Here is a 15,141-nt window from a genome sequence, read left to right on the forward strand (position 1 = left end):
CTCTTTGTCCATTCTTGGATCCGGCTTTCAGTATTGGAGGGATGGATGCCGTCTTTTTTTTTCCCTTCTTCTTCACTCTTGTCTCTATCTCACTATGGACGCCCCCCCTCCCTCCCCCTCCATCTCCAGTGTGATATGCGCGCGACTACCACAAGCCAGAGGGAAACCAAAAAGAAAGAAAAAAACGAGACAAGAGAGACAACAAAGCAAACGGCACCACCAGCAATTGGCTCGGCTCACAGTGGCTTTTCGTAACCCAAGCCCAGTGGAGAGAGAAGCGCTGCGCTGTGCCAGTCGCGGTGCATCCGAGAGGTGGCGGCGTGTCTCTGTCATTATGCTTGTTCCTCGCAAAAAGCCGTGCCTGTATCTGTGTGGACGGATGCACTTCGTATGTTACGCTCGTATGGACTGGTAAGCCCACAATCCAGAATTAGAAGGGTGGCTGCGCCATGCTCGCCCGCCGGTTTGACTCAAACCGGGCCAGTCAGTCATCACGGTACAAACGCCCAATGCCAAATGGCGAATGGCGACCATCCATGCGCACGTTGGTGCTGCCATACGGACGGCCGTTGGCATTGCATTAATCTGCCATGCTATCAAATGTGCTATTACTCGTGCTAGTCAACGCCAGCAGCAACAAGACAGAGGTTCTCTTTTTGATGCTATACTGCAAGTGGTACTATTACCTCTTGTGCTAGTACGAGGACCAAGCAGGACCTGTCGTCGTGTTACATGTATGAGTACCTTGGTCAGGCCCACCGGCGTTGTACCCACCTCAACTCGACTCGACTCGACTCGACTCGGCTTGGGGGCTTCATGAATTGGCAGCTTTTTTTGTCAACTTCCCACTTTGGAGCCCTCTTTGTACAGTTGTACTCATACTACCAGCATCACCGTCAAAGCCGCACCCTGGTCGCTTCTTAGGCTGGCCGTTAGCCTGGCACTAGGTACGTACCGCCTCCACGGACTCGACAGATGGGCTCGACCAGGATCACTGGTGCTAGCAGGAGACCCATGTCAAGCTCTGGAGTTGGGTCTCTCTCAAGGTTCACACACCCCTGGCCGTCCCAGACATCCCAGACAACCCTGGACTCGCACACCACTCGCCCCAGACACCTCACGGACGACAGGGGCCAGGGAGGAAGCCTGTCCCGTCATGTCCGCGCAACGGATCCTGGCTCTTGGCCAGGTCGAGTGAGACAAGTGGAAGTGGACAAGGCCTGCGTGGAGGCGACGGAGCGTTCCCACTCTGGTGGGCTCTCTTGCCTATCGGTCGATTTGCTCGTCGATGATCTTGGGCTTCATCGTCCTACTTATCCTGCCACGGCCCCCCGCCGTTACCATCAACTCATCCATATGATCGGCCACCCTTGAGCTTGTATATCTTGTTGTTTTATACCCTCCATTCTCCCTTCTTTTGCGACTTCGTCTCCATCGGAAACTCGTTATATTTCTTCGAGATTCCTTCCCTTCTTTTGCTCGAACATTCGCAACCATCACCTCATCCCTCCCACCATCGCAACAGTCTAATAGTTAATCACTACTACCAAGACTACCATCCATTCTTTGCACCGGATCTGAAGGACGACCTAACGAAGAACCAACCACTCTTTACGTGCCTCACCAATTGCCTGGGCAATTGTATAATACGGAATACGACTTATACAACTATAACGTTTAATAACTAAATAATCTATTCGAAGCTACCGCAAACTCTTCTCTCACGAGGTTAGACAAGCAAGCCAAAAAAGAACAAGACTGTTACAGAGGGACATGTTCAAGAGCTGACACATTCCTTGGCTCAGCAGAATACAATGGACGGCATGATGTCTCAAGCTATGGGACAGCAGGCGTTCTACTTCTACAACCAAGAGCACAAGATGGCTCCCCGACAACTCGTTTTCGCACAGCAGATGGCCGCCTTCCAGATGGTGCCTACACTACCTCCCACTCCCATGTACTCGCGACCAAACTCCTCCTGCTCACAGCCCCCGACCCTGTACAGCAACGGTCCTTCAGTCATGACTCCCACAAGCACACCTCCTCTGTCCCGAAAGCCCATGCTGCTGGACACCGAGTTTGGCGACAACCCCTACTTCCCCTCTACACCTCCTCTGTCCGCCTCTGGAAGCGCCATGGGCAGCCCCAAGGCATGTGACATGCTGCAGACTCCCATGAACCCCATGTTCTCCGGTCTGGAGGGCATCGCCGTCAAGGACAACATCGATGCCACCGAGAGCCTCGTCTTGGACTGGGCCAGCATTGCTTCTCCACCCCTGTCGCCTGGTAAGTGATTTTGAAATTAATTTCCGCGTCGAATATTCCTTTCGCCGTTCCAAATTTAAAAAAAGAAACTGGAAAAGACGCTTTAATGAATACTGGGGCGGGGCAGAGGCTAATCCATATTGGGCAGTGTACCTTCAATCTCAGGCTAGCAAGGTGCCTTCGCTTACCTCAAGCCCGAGCGACATGCTATCCACAACAGCTTCATGCCCTTCTCTGTCTCCCTCGCCAACTCCCTACGCGCGGTCCGTCACTTCTGAGCATGATGTTGACTTCTGCGATCCCCGCAACCTGACCGTCTCTGTTGGCTCCAACCCCACCCTGGCTCCGGAGTTTACCCTGCTGGCCGAGGACATCAAGGGCGAGCACATGCCCGTTGCCGCTGCCCAGCCAACCTTTGACTTCAACCCAGTGCTGCCCAGCGGTCTGCCGACCTTTGAGGACTTCTCTGACCTCGAGTCGGAAGCCGACTTCAGCAACCTCGTCAACCTCGGCGAGATCAACCCTGTGGACATTTCCCGCCCCCGAGCTTGCACCGGCTCTTCTGTTGTGTCTCTGGGTCACGGCAGCTTCATCGGCGACGAGGAGCTGAGCTTTGACGACAGCGAGACCTTCCAGTTCCCTTCTCTGCCTAGCCCGACTTCCTCCATTGACCTCTCAGACGTCCACCAGGACAAGAGACAGAAGAAGGACCGCAAGGACGTCAAGCCCATCATGAACGCCGCTGCTGGCGGTTCTCAGTCTGGCAACGAGCAGATTGGCGCCACTGAGGCCGCCTCTGCCGCTTCAGACTCCAATGCTTCTTCCGCTTCGGATGAGCCTTCTTCCTCCATGCCCGCCCCCACCAACCGCCGAGGTCGCAAGCAGTCACTGACCGAGGACCCTTCCAAGACCTTTGTCTGTGATCTCTGCAACCGACGCTTCCGTCGCCAGGAGCACCTCAAGCGACACTATCGCTCTCTCCACACCCAAGAGAAGCCTTTTGAGTGCAACGAGTGCGGTAAGAAGTTCTCTCGCAGCGACAACTTGGCTCAGCATGCCCGTACCCACGCTGGCGGTGCTATCGTCATGAACCTCATCGAGGACGGTTCCGACGTGCCTACCTATGATGCTGGCATGATGACTGGACCTGTAGGAGATGATTACAACACCTATGGAAAGGTCCTCTTCCAGATCGCATCTGAGATTCCTGGAAGCGCTAGCGAGCTCTCCTCAGAAGAGGGTGACCAGGGCAAGAAGAAGCGCAAGCGCTCGGACTAAATGGATAGCACCTTCCATCACAGATGGTCTATGACCATCTTTATACACGCCTGACATGATTCACTTTTATCACACACTTCTTGCTTCGCTTCGGCGCAAGCCCTATTTCTACACATACACTTTTGCTAGAGGAGGACATCGCACTATACAGGGAAAAAGCTCAAGCGGATATGATTGCATTTTCAAACCTTCAGTTCTTGTATCGACTTGCAACATCATACTGATGATTATTATTTTTTTACATATCGGGAAGACACTTCTCGATATCTTCACAATTTTTGCATCATGACAAAAAGTTCGACAGAGGCTCGAACTCGGAAGAGGAATTCTCGGACATGATTTTGTTTGTTTTGGCGCGCATGGCGGACTATTAGATTTCTTACTTTTTTTTTTTATATCTGGCGGAAACAACGACGGTATGCTAATTAGGTTGGCTGCCCCTCTTATTGCACACTTGGTGTGATAATCCATCGCGAGCGATGGCTGGAAAGGTCGTTTGCCATGGCGGGAATAACTGAAACATTAGAGAGGGCACTTGGGAAGCATTTAGGCCAGTGGGAGGATCGCACCGCCCTTCATTGGAGGTTGATTCCTTTTTCTTTTAGTACAAATATTTTTTTGTGCTGCTCATTCTTGGGCAAATGGGTTATGGCAGGGTGTGCGGGTCACATTTTTTTTTAGAAGTTTTACTTGACGCTATGCCAACCAATAAGAAAAAACACTGTTGCTAATTAATACTGAATTGTGCCTTGAAGATGGTGACATGTTTGCCCTTGGCCAGTGAAGTGTTATGTGTGAACGTGGAGAAAGATATGGGATATAGATTTTAGACTCGGGACTTGGGACATTTAGATATTTAGACTATAGAAGATAGAAGAAATTCACTTGTGAAACTCAACTGTTTACTTGCCATCATGATGTTTGCGACTATATAATTATGGTGTTCATAGTAGTATTTGTGTTACATGCAGACTACTGTGACTATCTCTCAGAACTTGGACCAACCATCACGTACATACGTACCATTGCGTGCTGGGGTTTCACAGATAACGTTCTTACCACGCGGCTTGGCCATACCTGTATGAAACGAATGGCTCGCAGCATACGAGCTGTCTAACAACATTCACTCGGCCGACAAGAGTTACGCTCCCAAGCCGTTTACCCGACAACCCCCATGAGACTCACCTGCAACAAACCAGACCCCAAACCCTCGACGCTCAAGGGGAGGGCATCAAAGGGGAGAAGAAGGGGGGGAATCGTTTTGACAGGTCTAATCTGTGACATCTCTCGTCTCGGACAGAACGGGTGAATGGAACGGCCAAAAGAACGTTCATGGAAGAAGTTGGCCGGCGAGAGTGGGGATTTGCGGCATTACTGTTGCTTTGCTTCTCCCTTATCTGGGGAGGGGAGGCAGCCGTATTGGGAAACCATGCCTGCCTGGTTCTCTCTAGGTGAGGCGTAGAGTTCAGCTCACATTTTGGTTTTCCTTCCATGGCGCTTCTATACATGTGGGGATGTATACTCTTCCTCTATTTGTTCTGCCTGGGGTGGAAGACAAGACCCTTGCCTCGAGTCTCCGGCCCCATTGCCGGTCAAGGGCCTGGTGGCACCGTTTGAGGTCGGTATTGGGGGTCCCTGCCAGGCACAAGTGCTTGGGTAAACGAGCAAAAAATCTCCTTCGTGGTGTGTTTGATCCATTCCGCGGGGACGCTACCTGGAGTTGCCAGAAATGTGAGCCGTCACATATTCGCTCAAGGATGGATGGGCTGGCTCGGTGGCTTTCTTGGAGAGCGAGATAACGCTAGCCATGGCCTTTCTGTCCCCTTCGGCGTAGTATGAAATGTACAGGCACGGAGCACGATACGTGCTGGCACAAGTAATCCGCGCCAACTCCATATCTGCGATGGAGCTAATCTCTCGCGCAATCTATCCGGGGCCCGGGTATGGCCCGTCTGGTCCGTTGAAGAGGGAACGTGCCTGGTCCAGGGAGCACTCTTTGGGAAACGCGGACGCCCTAATTTGGGAGGGATCATGACAAGAGAACCCCCCCAGTCGACAAAAGGTACATGGAGTAGCACGTACTAGACTACCGAACGGTCCCTGGACTAGCTCGAGCTGTGAGGCAGCTTCGAATTTAGGCGTGGGGTGGCTCTCCGGAAGGTGGAAATGAAAAGAGTCAAGATGGACTACTCCATACTTGGACAGGCGAAAGCTTGGCCACGACCTTGACGAAAGCACCGGTGGCGTTCCCACGGTGGCGGCAAATTAATGAGAGGCGAAGCAATGGCTGCTATTTTGAGTGGTAATTAATTAACCTGACGGCGAGCCGGTCAATGGTCGGTGGTGAATTTGGGTGCCTGGACCGCGGCGCTGGGCCTGCCAAGCGAAAAAGAACAATTCTGTCGTCTTGACGCGAACAAGGCGTACAACACGTGCGCCCGTATTGGCTCCATAGGCAGAGAAATACGGAGTTCGGAGTGTGTTCGTGGGCTGTACTCGTACGAGCATGTTCTCGGATCTAGCTGGAAGACGTCTTATGCCGAGACCTCTGCGGAGCCTTTTCCTTGGTGAACATTCTTCGAAGATTGTTCTCTGCGGGCGTTTTGCTAGACTCGGCCGATAGCAATCGCTCAACTTTCCTATCGTCAGCTCACCGGGCGAACACCATAAGCACCAATTGACCTTGCCTCCGTCCAAGCTTCCCTATGCTGTACAAGTACTAGCACTCTGGTACTATTTGCTAGCATGAAGCAGCCATGGTGTAACCTGGTATTTGGAGCAAATCAATGGATACCCCCCACAGAAGGCTAAAGGCCGTAGGCCAGGGCTTGAGGGCGTCTCTCATCACCGTGCCTGACTCAGTGCCTCATAGCAACGCGAGTAATAGTTTAATAGAGAGCGACTGCTAGCCTGCGCACGTGCTCTCATAGCAATCTGCCGTCTTTTTGGCCAGCGTATACTAACGCCGAGAGCGGGTGAAGCGTCGTGTTGGTGGTAGGGAAGATCGCCGTAACTATCGTAGCTTTGTGCGGAGTAGAACCACGCTGATGACGGAGGATGTGTCGTTAGTTTGCCAGCCATGATAGAGCCATCTTTTGGCGTGCCTAGTGAAGAATATCTCCCCGAGCTGAATGAGTAGATTGTGGTAGTTTCCCTGCTAAGTATGTTAGCGTAAATGGCTTTATCTTCGAGTTGAGATTGGGGCTTGAAGTGCTGTACTCGTACGAGTCGCGCGGTTATCAGCGGGACGCTGTTGATGTACGACACTCCGCACGAATCAAAAGGAAATCGAATTCCAAAATGAGAGAAGACGTTCCATGCATGTCTTATCTAGCGTATTTACATAAAAAAGTATGATAGTAGTTGATATTCTTATGTGTGTTCGTTCAAGAGTATAATGATAGTGCTGTTTGGTAAAATGGTGTAATGTTGGTGGAGTGTGTAGATGTGATAACAGAAAGGTGGACGAAAAAAATACTCCGTGCTCTGGTAAGGCGCAAAAAAATGCACGTGAGATGCAAGATGCTCATTTTCCCACAACGTCGCAACGCCGCTGCAACCACGGGATTAAGTGCAAGCTCTTGAAAAAAGATGACGTCCGAATCACTAAATGTAATTGCGCTTATTTCAGGAGGCAAAGACAGCTTCTTTAATCTGGTTCACTGCATCCGCCATGGGCATCGCATTGTGGCTCTGGCGAACTTGTTCCCTGCCGTGGATGGTGCCAACGAAGCTGTAGAGGATGTCCAATTCATCGACCCAGAGCAGCAGACTTCAACAGCTACTGAAGATGGAAGCGCCCATGAGGAAGATCTGAACAGCTTCATGTATCAGACGGTTGGCCATGAGGTCATCCCGCTCTATGCAGCAGCAACAGGAATACCCCTCTATCGACAGCCTATCCGTGGCGGGGCACTACATCACGAACGGGACTATGATTATTCGTCTGGGGGGCAGAAGGCCGATGAGACGGAATCAATGCTGCTTCTGCTGAAGGCCATCAAAGCTCGCCACCCAGAGGCCAACGCTCTCTGTTCCGGGGCCATCTTGTCAACTTACCAGCGCACTCGGGTCGAGTCTGTTGCGTTGAGACTTGGCCTCACCCCACTGGCATATCTCTGGAAGTATCCCGTTCTTCCATCTCCTGAGAATGAAGTTGCAGATGATGCTCAGTTGCTGCGTGATATGGCTGTGGCCGGGCTTGATGCTCGAATCATCAAGGTTGCAAGCGCCGGGCTTGATGAAAGCCACCTATGGGAGCGAGTGTCGAGCGCCGAAGGAGTACACCGAGTGAAGAGTGCTTTGAGGAAGTTCGGTGCTCCTCAGGGGGCTGCACTAGGTGAGGGAGGAGAGTTTGAGACGCTTGTCTTAGATGGGCCGGCTTGGCTGTTCAAGAAGAGGATATCTGTTCCTGAGGAAAGACGACGAGTTGTCAACGAAGGAGGGGGCTCAATTTGGTTGATGCTTCGGGGAGCTCAGCTTCAAGAAAAACACACAAATATCGATGACGATGCGAGCCCAGAGTCTTCTGTTAGGATTCCTGAATTATTTGATGCCAAATTTCATACCATCTTGGATACGGTCATGAGTGCAAAGTTGACCGAGGACAGCGGGAAAGAAGTCTCAGGAGCTCTCACACCACGAATTTTGGGCAAAGATTTCTCCACGACTTTGGAAGAAGATGACAACTTTCTTCGATTTTCTATTCTAGCCAAGTCTTCCGCAGATTGCATTTCGACTGAGGCAGAAATGCAGTCCATCGTTGGCCAAATTGACGGATTCCTTTCCTCCTCATCTCTTAATGCGGCCCAAATAATCAATACCACCATCATCCTTCGTCACATGGCAGACTTTCCAAAAATCAACACAGAGTATGGCAGGCTGTTTGCAAGGCCAAACCCACCATCTCGAGTCACTATTTCGTGTGGCCACTTACTTCCATCTGGCTACAATGTCATAGTGTACCTCACGGTCCCGAAACCAGGGGTAAATTCGCATAGAAATGGGCTCCATGTTCAGTCTCGTTCGTACTGGGCACCGGCGAATATTGGCCCATATAGCCACGCTATTAACGTTGCTTTAACAGCAAAAGCAGAGGATTCCAGTCTTCGGGGCATCTACATTGCCGGGCAGATCCCCCTTATACCCTCTTCGATGGTTCTGCCTCTTCCATCGAAGAACAGTCACGCTATGCAGATTGTCCTCTCGTTACAACATCTCTGGCGAATTGGGCTTGAGATGAAAGTCCAGCTTTGGACAAGCGCGGTGGCCTACTTTGCTAAATCATCATCGCCCGATGAAATGAAACGCAACGCCCAAGCAGCCGGCCTTGCATGGAAGCTCGCTCATGGCTCGCCAGAAGATGATGAAGATGATGAAAATGAGTTGGACCCTTGGGATCTGAAGTACAATTTTCAACACATGACATTGGCGGGCGATGAACAGAAGACTCGCGCACGACTGCCTGACTGGTCAACTTTTACGCTGAGACAGCAGAACGAGCCGGAATCATGCATCCCTCCCGTCTTCGCGGCCGAAGTGGAAGAGCTTCCTCGACAGTCTACGGTAGAGTGGCATGCTCATGTTGGCCTATCGCAAATCGAGGAGAGCAGTGTAGAGATTATCTATCATCCAGAAACTCCATCGTCTTGCTGGAGGGCATGGCATGTATTCATTCGCTCTCCAAAGGCTACATTGGTGTATACAACTCTAGCCCATGTCCCGTCACGGGATCACAACAGCACCGATTGGGAAGCTCTGCAAAAGGAACTCTCAGCCTCATATGCGGGCTCAGTTCGGGCCCTCGGGCTGACGCCTCCAGTGCCCTCTCCAACCCCTCACCTGGCCTATGTAGAGGTCACCAGCGTCACATCCCTGTGGTCGGATGTCGGCGATGCTGGGCCGTCGGTGTCCTTTGCGATGGTTCCGTGCCATACAATCTGGTCCGCCAAGGGAGAAAAGATAAAATGCGTGGCGATATATAAAACGGTTCTTGAACTGCCTCTGAACGAATAAATAAAAGAAAAAAGAAGAGTTCTCAATGATTGTGTCGCCAATGGCACTTGCTGTCTGTTGGAGTCTTTCGTGAAGTCTTGCACCGAGAGCCCCGACGAGCCGACGACCATGGCATGCAGCCACCACCAGAGTACGCATTGGCATATGGATCCATTGCCTGTCAGGCGATCTGCCGGCCAAGATACGATCTTCTCTATATCTGGATCTGCGGGCAACACTAAGAGTTCCTTGTGACCTCTTAGTTAGAACTCCTCAGGCTCTCTGAGCAGCGTGGTGTTTGATTCAACCTGCCTTACAATGCCGTTGACAACCCACAAAATATGAACCGTGTGTTCATATCATCATCGATGTGGCGGAAGAGACTTGCAAGGCTGAAGCCAAAGCGACGTCTCTAGTATTTACTACTATAGCTATATTTCTCTAGTATCTGCTACTTATGACTCTCGTCCACAATGACGCAGCGGCGGCTGGGATCGCGGCGCTGCGGATCTCGCTCTTCATTTTAGCTGACGGAGACCAAGTGGCCACTCACGACTGCTGTGGGCGAACTACGCCTTGCTTGTACATGAACTTAGCTATCCCGCGCGGGAGCCAATTTATTTTCTTTTAATTCCTCTTCCTGCTCCTCTGCTCTCTGGGCTCGGGCGCAATGCTTCAACAGCGTCTCTCGCCACAGTCTGGTTCTGCCCGTGCCGCCACTCTGAACTACAATCACGCAACCAAACCTTAGTTTAAATGCGCCGCTCTGCGACCCCACAAGAGCTTGTGCGCATGTGCTGTGGCACTCAGTTCAAAGTGGTACTGCCGAGTCAAGTGAGACGTGCACCCTGGTCGAGGCCGTGACCATGGCTTCTCACCCTCAGACCAACGAGCTTGACGCATCTGCCTCTGCAGTGGCATTGCCGAAGAAGACGCTATCGAGGGCTGACCTGCATCGTCGTCAGTCGGCAGACGAGCGGATTAACAACATTCTCGAGGTGAGACGAGGCCACCCTGTTTTTGGTTGAATCCTTTGCTTAAAGGCGGGCGTCTTGTGCGTGTTTCCCCCCATCTTGTTGACTTCATCCCCATCTCCAACATCGTCTGTACCAAAAAGCTCCAGGCATCGTCTTTGACAAGGAGGACTGCGCTACGCGCTACAACTTGTCAATTCCGCCACGTTCATACGCAGAAGAAAAAGAACATGTCGCTAACAGCAATCGCAACGACAATACAGACGGCTCTGCAACGAGCAGAAACGATGGATCCCGCCTCTCTAAGTCTTCTCCAGAAAGGCTCTTCCCACAATTCCTCTCCCAACTATGGAGCCTCCGGAACGGCGACAAGAGGGGTTCTGCAAGACTACCAGGCGGTACCGACGAGCGATGAAAGCGATGCCACCCGTCCGAGAAAGGTTTCATACAGCGATGCGGCGAAGAAGCCCGGGAACCATGCGAAGAGTCAGAGCTCTCTGAGGCAGCGAAACGGAGTCTCCGGCTCGGAGGATACAAGATCGCCAACAAAAGCAAAGTCGTCATGGACGAAGGAAACATTTCGAAAGTTTCAGTCCCTTCAGTTGGAAAATAAGGGAAGCGTGGCTAGAGATCACCTGGCTCTCGGTATGTCGCATGCGTATACAGCAGCTGGGCTGCATGTCTCAAGAGAACCAATTGGCTGACCATTTCATTTTTCCCCCTTCTAGAACGCACATTTCTAGCATGGCTTCGAACCTCTCTCGCTTTTGCATCGATTGGCGTCGCCGTGACGCAGCTATTCCGCCTCAACACCGATAACGCTTCCGCCTCCGATTTCGACCACACAAGGCTACAAAAGATGGGCCGCCCGTTGGGTGCGACATTCCTCGCCATTAGTATTGTGACTCTGCTCCTCGGTTGCAGACGATATTTCCATGCCCAGGAATGGATCCTTCAGGGCAAGTTCCCGGCAAGCCGAGGGACCATCATTATCATGTCACTGGTGGCATTGGCCCTCATGATTTTATCTCTAGTGGTGGTCATTGTCATCCGGCCATCATAGAGGCTTTAGGCAGCTATGGAATCACCGACTTTCGACTGTTGATTTTCCGTTGGCCCCTTGTTGCAATGAAGAATGATTTATGGGCTTGGTACTTGTGATTAAGGATAGCATTGGGTTTAAAGCATGTGATTACTGCATTTTGGTGTTTTGGACTTTGCAGGGTAGATGTTTGCGTCATACCTGCATCGATGTACATTTGCAATGGATAGAGGATATCTCTTCACTGATACCTAATTGAATTTGGACCAGGGAACTACGGTAATTACTCTTCACAGAAAATTGGCGCCTTACCAATTGGCTCACGTTGAAGCTTGTTCAATCTCGAGTAAGATCGTGAAGATGTGCTGGTTGGCTTACCGGCTCTGATCGATAAGCTGTGTGATACGTCATGACATGACTCTGTACTACCAAGTAGCTACCTAGCTAAGCTGGCACTCCAAGTCTGCTTTCTAGCATCCCGTGTCTCAAATTGAAAGCTATATAAGTAGTGAGTGATGACACCAGAAACTAAAAGAATATATATGTAGCTATAGTGGCAGGTACTAGAAAAATATAGCAGTAGTAGCAGATACTTGAATGAACCGCACGCTGTCGCTGGGGTGCTTGCTAAAGTAGTACAGCACATTATTTGGTGGGGTTGTTAAGCTTTGTCACCAACCGCATCTCATACACTTCCATACCATCTGGAGCTCTCCGTCTTTTCCTACGGCTGTCCGCTGTAGCTTCCACAATGTCGCCAAAAGAACCAATAGATGTCCCCTCTTTTGCGGCGACTCAGCTTGCGCTTCTGGATCAAGAGTTGCAGAGTGAAATCCAGGAAACGAGCTCTCTCATCTCCAACCACAGCCCCACGGGTCTACAGCGCGCTGGCCTGGCTATCACGAATCTCACCATCTCTTCTCAGAGAACGGGGTTAGGAGGCAAGACGGTGCTGGAACTGAGTCCCGATAGTGCAACCTCAAGCACTGGAGAGCTGCCCGAACATGGCATTCGGACGGGGGATATTGTCCTGGTTGCAGAACAGCCGGCGGGAAGCGCAAAGAAGAGAGAGGTTAAGGAGCTCGAGAGGAAGGGCGCTAGAGGCGTGGTGACGAAGGTGCAGAGGGCAGCTGTGAATGTTGCACTGGATGAAGGCAAAGACGAAGTCGTGTTCGCGGGGAGAGTCTGGATGGTGAAATTGGCAGATGAGGTTACTTATCGACGGTAATGAGAATGAGACACGAGTCGAGGACGACGAACTGACAGCTGCCAGCATGAATCAGACAATGGAGAAGCTACAGAAGATGGGAGAGGCAGAGTACTCGAGTTTTATAAGGGTGCTGTTTGGGCTGTCGAGTCCTTCTCTAGTGCCGCAGAACCTGACGACGAGTGACGAGGTTGGAAATATTGAGTGGATAGACCCGACATTGAATGATTCACAAAAGGATGCCATTCGGTTTGCTTTGGCATCTCGAGAGGTGGCTCTCATTCACGGGCCTCCTGGGGTAAGTCGCGGCTGGCTGCCCCTCCTTTTTTCCCCGAGGTGCTTTGGATGATGCTGATCTATCTTAGACAGGCAAGACTCATACGCTGATAGAACTGATTCTGCAAATGATTAAGCGTGAACAGAGAATACTAGTCTGCGGGCCGTCCAACATCTCTGTTGACAACATTGTGGAACGACTTTCTCCACACAAGATACCCATCCTTCGCCTCGGCCATCCTGCTCGGCTCCTGCCATCCGTTCTTAACCATTCTCTAGACGTACTCACGCAAACCTCTGAGGCTGGGGCGATAGTCAAGGATGTCCGTGCCGAGATGGATGCAAAACAGGCATCAATCAAGAAGACCAAGAGCGGCAAAGAGCGGAAGGCCATATACACTGATTTAAAGGAGCTACGTAAGGAATATAGGGAGAGGGAGAGGAGGTGCGTCAGCAACCTCGTTGGCGGCAGCAAGGTTGTCCTCGCAACTCTTCATGGAGCAGGAGGCTTCCAGCTGAGGAATGAGCAATTTGACGTGGTCATCATCGACGAGGCGAGTCAGGCCTTGGAAGCACAATGTTGGGTTCCGCTGCTGTCGGCGAAGAAGGTTGTCTGTGCTGGTGACCACTTACAGCTGCCGCCAACAATCAAGTCTCTCAATTCAAAGGTCAAAGCAAAGAGCAAAGGGGGAGATGATAATGCGTCACCGGTCATCAGGGGCATGACCCTCGAGACGACTCTCTTTGATCGGCTTTTGGCCCTGCATGGACCGTCCATTAAGCGCATGCTTACGACGCAATATAGAATGCATGAGAAGATTATGCGTTTCCCATCAGACGAGCTATACGACTCGGAGCTTATAGCAGCCGATGCGGTAAAATCCCGACTGCTAAAAGACTTGGAGTATGACATTGAGAACAATGAGGACACAACAGAGCCAGTCATCTTCATCGATACCCAGGGGGGCGATTTCCCAGAGCGCAACGAAGATGAAGATAAAGAGAACCCTAAAAAGGGTAGCCTGCACGGAGAGAGCAAGAGTAACGAGATGGAGGCAGCGCTGGTTCGCCTGCATGTAAAGCAGCTGGTCGAAGCCGGTGTCCGACCCGAGGATATTGCCGTCGTCACTCCGTACAATGCACAGGTATGTTTCTTGAGAATTGGATCCAGTATAGGAGCTACGAGGTTAGTATTGTTACACGTTGGAATAATGCTGACTGGCGAGATCAGCTTGCTGCGCTTGCCTCGTTGAAGGAGAAGTTTCCCGGCATTGAGCTCGGAAGTGTGGATGGCTTTCAGGGGCGCGAGAAGGAGGCTGTGATTGTGAGCCTTGTGCGCAGCAACCCTGATGGCGAGGTGGGCTTCCTGGGGGAGAAGCGACGACTTAACGGTAAGTCTTTGAGCGAACATGAATTTTTTGCTTTTTCTGTTTATTTTTAGCCATTACGAGGAAAGAAATGGCTGAGCAAAGGGGAGAGAGTACGGGTTCATATGCTAATACACTCAATTACAGTCGCCATGACCCGCCCCAAGCGGTCATTAACAGTCATTGGAGACTCCGAGACGGTCAAGAGGTGCGTTCTATTCGCTGAATTCTACTGGCTTATGAGACAGAGAGGTGCTGACTTTGCTTTTCTTTTTTTCAGGGGGAGCAAGTTTTTGAAAAGGTGGATGGAGTTTTTGGAGGAGAATGCTGATCTGAGGTATCCTGATATTGCAGAGGTTAACCGAGAATGAAGAAAAATGAGGCTATACCAAGCTATACCCATGCAAAAACTACGAATAGGCACAAAGACTTGAATGACCCGGAAATAATTCTCTACAGCCGCGGCATCATAATTCAACACTTTACAACTCTACTGGCCATGTCGAAAAAAAAAAGAGATTAGATAACGAAGGTAACATTGGACGACCGGCGCGGCGGTTACGTGTAGATAACTCGCACGCTGGATTAAAATTAGAGTTAATTTCACGTGGCTCATCTGTTTGCGATACGACGGCGGACGGTGTTTCCTGTTTCCGACGGGCATTGGGCCCGTTTGCTGTCAAATCTTGGTTCAAGAGCACCCAGGCAACTTTTTCATCCGAACATCCGGCCTGTGTG

At 51.1% G+C, this 15,141-nt stretch overlaps 4 protein-coding genes across 4 annotated transcripts; all 4 read left to right on the forward strand.

Annotated features, from left to right (window-relative positions):
- Window positions 1-1,357: 1,357 nt before the first annotated feature.
- Window positions 1,358-4,279, forward strand: V8C40DRAFT_241578 (C2H2-type zinc finger protein). The gene is made up of 3 exons (XM_083215049.1): window positions 1,358-1,728; window positions 1,809-2,286; window positions 2,414-4,279. Exons 2-3 carry the CDS (start codon window positions 1,815-1,817, stop codon window positions 3,541-3,543), a joined length of 1,602 nt encoding a protein of 533 aa, XP_083075081.1. The 5' UTR covers window positions 1,358-1,728; window positions 1,809-1,814; the 3' UTR covers window positions 3,544-4,279.
- Window positions 4,280-7,134: 2,855 nt separating this feature from the next.
- On the forward strand, window positions 7,135-9,558 carry V8C40DRAFT_264555 (diphthine--ammonia ligase; the record flags this gene model as incomplete). The annotated part of the gene is made up of 1 exon (XM_083219546.1): window positions 7,135-9,558. One exon carries the CDS (start codon window positions 7,135-7,137, stop codon window positions 9,556-9,558), a length of 2,424 nt encoding a protein of 807 aa, XP_083075082.1.
- A 728-nt stretch (window positions 9,559-10,286) lies between these two features.
- On the forward strand, window positions 10,287-11,581 carry V8C40DRAFT_194928 (uncharacterized protein). The gene is made up of 3 exons (XM_083211898.1): window positions 10,287-10,535; window positions 10,775-11,156; window positions 11,240-11,581. The coding sequence occupies exons 1-3, from the start codon at window positions 10,404-10,406 to the stop codon at window positions 11,572-11,574; spliced, it is 849 nt and encodes a 282-aa protein (XP_083075083.1). The 5' UTR covers window positions 10,287-10,403; the 3' UTR covers window positions 11,575-11,581.
- Window positions 11,582-12,237: 656 nt separating this feature from the next.
- Window positions 12,238-14,830, forward strand: V8C40DRAFT_194971 (P-loop containing nucleoside triphosphate hydrolase protein). Its single transcript, XM_083211899.1, has 6 exons — window positions 12,238-12,777; window positions 12,827-13,058; window positions 13,126-14,181; window positions 14,268-14,427; window positions 14,551-14,611; window positions 14,684-14,830. Exons 1-6 carry the CDS (start codon window positions 12,305-12,307, stop codon window positions 14,772-14,774), a joined length of 2,073 nt encoding a protein of 690 aa, XP_083075084.1. The 5' UTR covers window positions 12,238-12,304; the 3' UTR covers window positions 14,775-14,830.
- Window positions 14,831-15,141: the final 311 nt, after the last annotated feature.

This window comes from Trichoderma camerunense (genome assembly GCF_050948025.1).
Source record: "Trichoderma camerunense strain CBS 138272 chromosome Unknown V8C40scaffold_6, whole genome shotgun sequence".
Classification (NCBI taxonomy): Eukaryota; Fungi; Ascomycota; class Sordariomycetes; order Hypocreales; family Hypocreaceae; genus Trichoderma; species Trichoderma camerunense.